The 4,891-nt window shown below is 37.0% G+C and overlaps 1 protein-coding gene across 2 annotated transcripts; it reads left to right on the forward strand.

Moving 5' to 3' along the window:
• The first annotated feature begins 483 nt into the window (after positions 1-483).
• Positions 484-4,874, forward strand: LOC132175156 (peroxisomal membrane protein PEX14-like). 2 transcript variants are annotated; one of them, XM_059587001.1, is made up of 11 exons: positions 484-629; positions 723-801; positions 1,177-1,484; positions 1,626-1,665; positions 1,765-1,958; positions 2,193-2,382; positions 2,534-2,623; positions 3,439-3,512; positions 3,632-3,674; positions 3,766-3,833; positions 4,596-4,874. In XM_059587001.1, exons 2-11 carry the CDS (start codon positions 744-746, stop codon positions 4,614-4,616), a joined length of 1,086 nt encoding a protein of 361 aa, XP_059442984.1. In that variant the 5' UTR covers positions 484-629; positions 723-743; the 3' UTR covers positions 4,617-4,874. The 2 variants fall into 2 exon arrangements, with proteins under 2 accessions (XP_059442984.1, XP_059442983.1); XM_059587000.1 differs by having other exon boundaries at positions 4,600-4,874.
• Positions 4,875-4,891: the final 17 nt, after the last annotated feature.

The following is a 4,891-nucleotide window of genomic DNA, read 5'->3' on the forward strand; positions in this document are numbered from 1 at the left end:
GGTTGAGTTTGTATCGTATTAAGTTATAACTATATAACTATATGAGTCATTCTTAATTCAATTATTTTTATTAAACGAGTTAAACCTTCGATCCTCACACAACCCGTTTAATAAACATATAGCGTTGGATTGTCTTGAATATGACCAATTTAAATCCGTTTCAACTTGGTCCATATAAATGGGTTTAGTTGATCCAATATTTGGCATGACCTAATTAATTTAATTTCATATCTTGTATGTGTAAATCATACATATTCACAACTATATTCAAAACAATCAATTCAACAATCGATATCAAGCACCCAAAAAAAAAAAAAAAATCGATTTCACTGTCAACCAAATTGCATAATCAATATCTAATTATCTATCATTTATTAATAATTAGATTTCTAATTGGGTTGATCGAATTTATGGATGACTTCAAAAATTGTCACCCTTGGACATGGATAATTGGATAGAGAAAGTGAGCATTGCACATTTACACTATTTATATTATCTGCAGGGTTTTTGTCGTCTATAGGAGCTGCCGATGCCAATGCTAATCATATTACGCTTTGGGATGAGCAAAGCCCACCTCTGAGCCCTCAGTCTCAGGCTCTCAGCTTCTCTTTCCTCTGATCTCATCTTCTGTAAGCAATTCGATCATGGACTCTGCTTTTTGTTATTATTACTTTTAGTATTCTGTTTGAAGCTTCAACAATATTTCGTCTCATTTCCTTCAGTGGCTTCTTCTTTAATTGGCTATGGCGACTCAATCCGCCGCTCCCCCCAACCCAACGGACGGAAATCAACCGAACCCAGGTCTGATTTTTCTTTTTCTTTCTCTCTAATTTTACATATTTTTGTCAATTGGGTTTGGGTTTTTCTCTTATTTTTCGCATTGCTTTTTCTGAATTTTAATTTCGCAATTTCTACAAAAGGTGGTAGAGAAAATGTTAATTGGAAAAAGATACGATATGTATATCGGACAAGTCGTCTGTGTTGAAGTCCTTGTCGAGCTTAAAGCATCATATTTTGATGTTCTTGATCGATTTTATGACCATGAACCATGTTTTTCTAGAGTGTTTTGTAGAACTTGTACTTCAGCTATTCTGGGCATGTTTTTAAGATTTGGTAAATTTAGAAAAGCTATATGTTCATGTTTAAAAAATTGGTCTTTCTAAACTCGAGCAACAGAACTTGCACAACCAACGAATCAGGATCAGCAAGCGTCCGGGGCGGAGGCTTCCAATCCAAAGTCTACGCCGTCGTTGTTTGTGAACTCCGAACCGATGAGAGAGTCCGGGGCTGAGGCTTCCAATCTAAAGTCTACGCCTTCGGTGTTTGTGAACTCCGAGCCGATGCGAGAGGAACAAGTGCAAAATGCGGTGAAGTTTCTTTCGCACCCGAAAGTTAGGGGCTCACCGGTCATCTTCAGAAGATCGTTTCTTGAGAAGAAGGGCCTTACAAAGGAGGAGATAGATGAGGCCTTTAGACGTGTGCCTGTATGTGGGTTATTTAATCTTTTGTTTACTTTATTTTTTGCTATAACACACGATTGAATTGTCATCTAGAGCATTCGTTTATATGCAATTTACCAATTTCTGTTCCTTTTTTTCATGCCTGACTTTCTCTGGAAATTATAGGATCCACAACCAAGTGTGCAGTCAACCAGCTTTAATCAAGGTAATTAGTATTACTGTTGATATGGGATTTGGGTTTGACCAGAGTTGGTTAACCCTTCTATCACTAATGTTAATGTATGATTTATCATAATGCTGACAGATGGGCAGGTGAATTCATCATCAAGCATTCAGCCACAGGCTCCAGTACAAACTCTGCAGCCAGCTGCAGCAGCTCCTACCGCTGCCATTTCCTCAGTGGGTACTTCAACGCGTTTCCGATTTCACTGGTCTCATGCTATTCTTGCTGTAGGATTACTGGCAGTTTCAGGTGCTGGAACAGCTGTAGTAGTTAAGGTATCAACATTAATATATCTCCTGTCATACCTTCCATAAGTCAGGCATGCTAATGCTAATAGCTATCCTTTTATTTATTATTATTTTTTTTCTAGTGCTGTCTTTGATGCTGCATGCTTTTGTATGGTTCTTGCACCCAATGTCACTTGTGGCCGACTGGTTGTGTGTAGTTGATTTTCACTATTTGATATCTCAAGCTTGCTCACATTAATTGATTAATATTCCCTATTCTAGAATGCTATTTTACCCAGGTTGAAGTCTTGGATACGCAAGGTTGTATCGGAGGAAGGAAATGACCTTGCGGAGAAAAAAGATTCAAAACCAAGTTTGGCAGAAGAAGCAGCAGCTGCTGCAAAAGCAGCTGCAGCTGCTGCTGCTGATGTTGCAAAAGCAAGCCAAGAAATGTTGCGTTCAAGAAACGATGGTGCGTTTATGCTGAATTTTTAGCCGATTTTGTTTGAAGAGATTCCTATATTTCTTGCTTTAATGTTTTTTCTCTTTACCATTTAGTTTTCATTGTTCACTGATCAGTAATATCTCTTTTGATCGCTGCATCTTGTTCTATACATGATCAGAGAAGAGATTCTTCGAAGAATTTACAAATCTCTTAGATGTGCAAGTACAGGAAATGAAGTCAATGTCTAGTGCCATAAATAAATTGGAAGGTACTGAGAAGTTTCTTTCTGACTAAACAAGCAGATTTATGGAACTGTTGTGCCTGAAGAACATGTAGCATCATTTTTACCTGCAATTCTTCAAAGAGTTTGTTTTTTGAATAAGTCAGTGATGTCTTAATGTGTCATTATTCTAAGAGTTTTGTTTTAGAAGATATAAAGATGATATGGCCCCGCATGCCTGGTTGAAAGCAGAAAATAAGAAGAAAAAACTTTTAAAAAATGCTGTATTTGACCAAATCTTTTGATTGGCTAGATTTTAGAAGGGAGAGAATACCAAATTTCTAAGAAATAATGGAACAGATTATAGTTTATAATTGAAAATTGTTTCTATTTTCTTCGATTACTGCTTTTTTATACCCCTTTTATGGTGTGCCTTTTTTTTTTAACTAGAGAATTGTTAGAGGTGTCTGATTTCTGACCATCTTGCAACAATGTCACTCACGTATCAATGTATCATGAATGCATCTTATATATAAGGTATACACTAAGACTGGAAGTGCATGGGTACCTAGTTTTGTGCCTGAGCAATCTGTGAAGTTATTATCCTGGTTCTTAGATTGCTTTCTTGGCTGTCAATGCTATTGTATACCTTTGCTTAGGTAGTCTAATACAATGCTGAATAGTGTCCTAGCTTCATTGTTGGTGGTGTGGTTGGTCCTGGAACCCTCTTGCTCATTGAGAAAATATCTAACATTCTTAGTACCAATTTTCTTCGTTAGAAGTTTAAGGACATAACGGAAAATTATGTCTAACCAGTTACTAACTTATTATTAATATTCTTTCTTTCTGCCTAATCATCACAGGACAAACAAACACCCAAGGGAAAGCTTCTTTTGTTGATCCAGAAGATCACCGAGTCACTATATCAAGTTCAAAGGTGAGCTGAACGTAGGTATAAATTGAGAATGTTTCATGCTCTCTAAGATTTGGAGTGTACATTCTCTCAACCACATTTGACCTGTCTAAAAGCACTTACTAATTTAAAATGTGCTGCAGCAATCATATGTGCATCACAAGGCGGACTATGACTCACGCTCAGGTTGTTATTTAGGGATCAAGTGCCAGTTCTCTATTGTGTAATTCCCGTTGGTTTACATTTTATTGTTTCCTAATTAGAATTTTCTGTACAGTGAGATCATCCTCGCCTCCCACATCTGCAGAACCATCAACTGCACCTCACCCTAAGTCATATATGGATGTAAGTAGTTAACCTAACCTTTCCAATGTTGAGAAATCCTCCTGAAGATGTCATGTTTAGTGCATGATTGTATTCTTGAGGGCAGTCCCTCTTTGCATGTAATTTTTAATCATGCTAATATGGAAATTAATGCAAGTAAATACTTAGATATGAAGCGTTAGATTTTCTTTCATGAGAGGGCCATGTCTTTTGGAATTACTCCACCAGAGTCAGTGCGAGAGATTGTATATGGGAATGACTACATAATGCACCTGGGAGCATGAAACTACCATTTAGTGATGTACATGCTTTTATTCTCTCGTCTCTGACCACTACTAGACTTACCCTTAATCTGAGTAGTTATTTATGCAGTCTAACTATATATTTAAACCAATTTGTTATTTGTTATTAAAGATTTCAGAACAAATGTTAATGCAGATAAAAAAAAAAAAAAAACCAGAAAAGAAGGGCAAAACATGAGGTTGGAAATTGGAATGACTGTCAAATTATCATTCATGTGAATATCACTCAATTCAGTTCATGTCCATAACATATCTGAAAACAAATCTGCTTTAATATCTGTTATCAGTTAACTACCATTTATTGAAAAAAAAAGTCTGAATTTTTATGACTGGATGTTGAATTTAGATCCATGGTTAGTGTGTCAAATATAATGGTTCACATCATATGATTATATGCACGTTGATCTTTATTATTCCAAATCAAAACCGCTTACTGCCTATAAATGGTTCTGATACTCTTCATGTTTGATTAATTGTAAAGCCAGAGACATTTTACCATTGATATGTAATTTTAGTGTCTAGAGAGCTCTTGTCTTTCTTTTCCCTCTCCAGAATCTTCCTCTGTGAGCCTCTGTTTCTTCCTTCTCAGCGCTGATTGGAAAGGAGGAGGCTCCTCCTCCCTCCTCCTTCCTTTCCCTTTCCTTTCTTTTCTCTTTCTTTTCTCTTTTTTGTCTACAACTTGGAAGCCATATCCACTGTGCACCCACTCCCCCACCCCCATGGTGGCACCTCCTCGCTTTCCCCATTCCTTGATCCACCTGCCAATCACCCCCTTTG

The sequence above is a fragment of the Corylus avellana genome, chromosome ca3, assembly GCF_901000735.1.
Source record: "Corylus avellana chromosome ca3, CavTom2PMs-1.0".
NCBI lineage: Eukaryota > Viridiplantae > Streptophyta > Magnoliopsida > Fagales > Betulaceae > Corylus > Corylus avellana.

What these genes read in the sequence shown, in the direction of transcription:
- LOC132175156 (XM_059587000.1), top strand. Translation starts at nt 744, where the DNA reads ATGGCGACTCAATCCGCCGCTCCCCCCAACCCAACGGACGGAAATCAA. An exon ending in CGGAAATCAACCGAACCCAG is followed by an intron (nt 802 to 1,176) that starts GTCTGATTTTTC and finishes CTCGAGCAACAG; the next exon opens with AACTTGCACAACCAACGAAT. An exon ending in GAACAGCTGTAGTAGTTAAG is followed by an intron (nt 1,959 to 2,192) that starts GTATCAACATTA and finishes TCCCTATTCTAG; the next exon opens with AATGCTATTTTACCCAGGTT.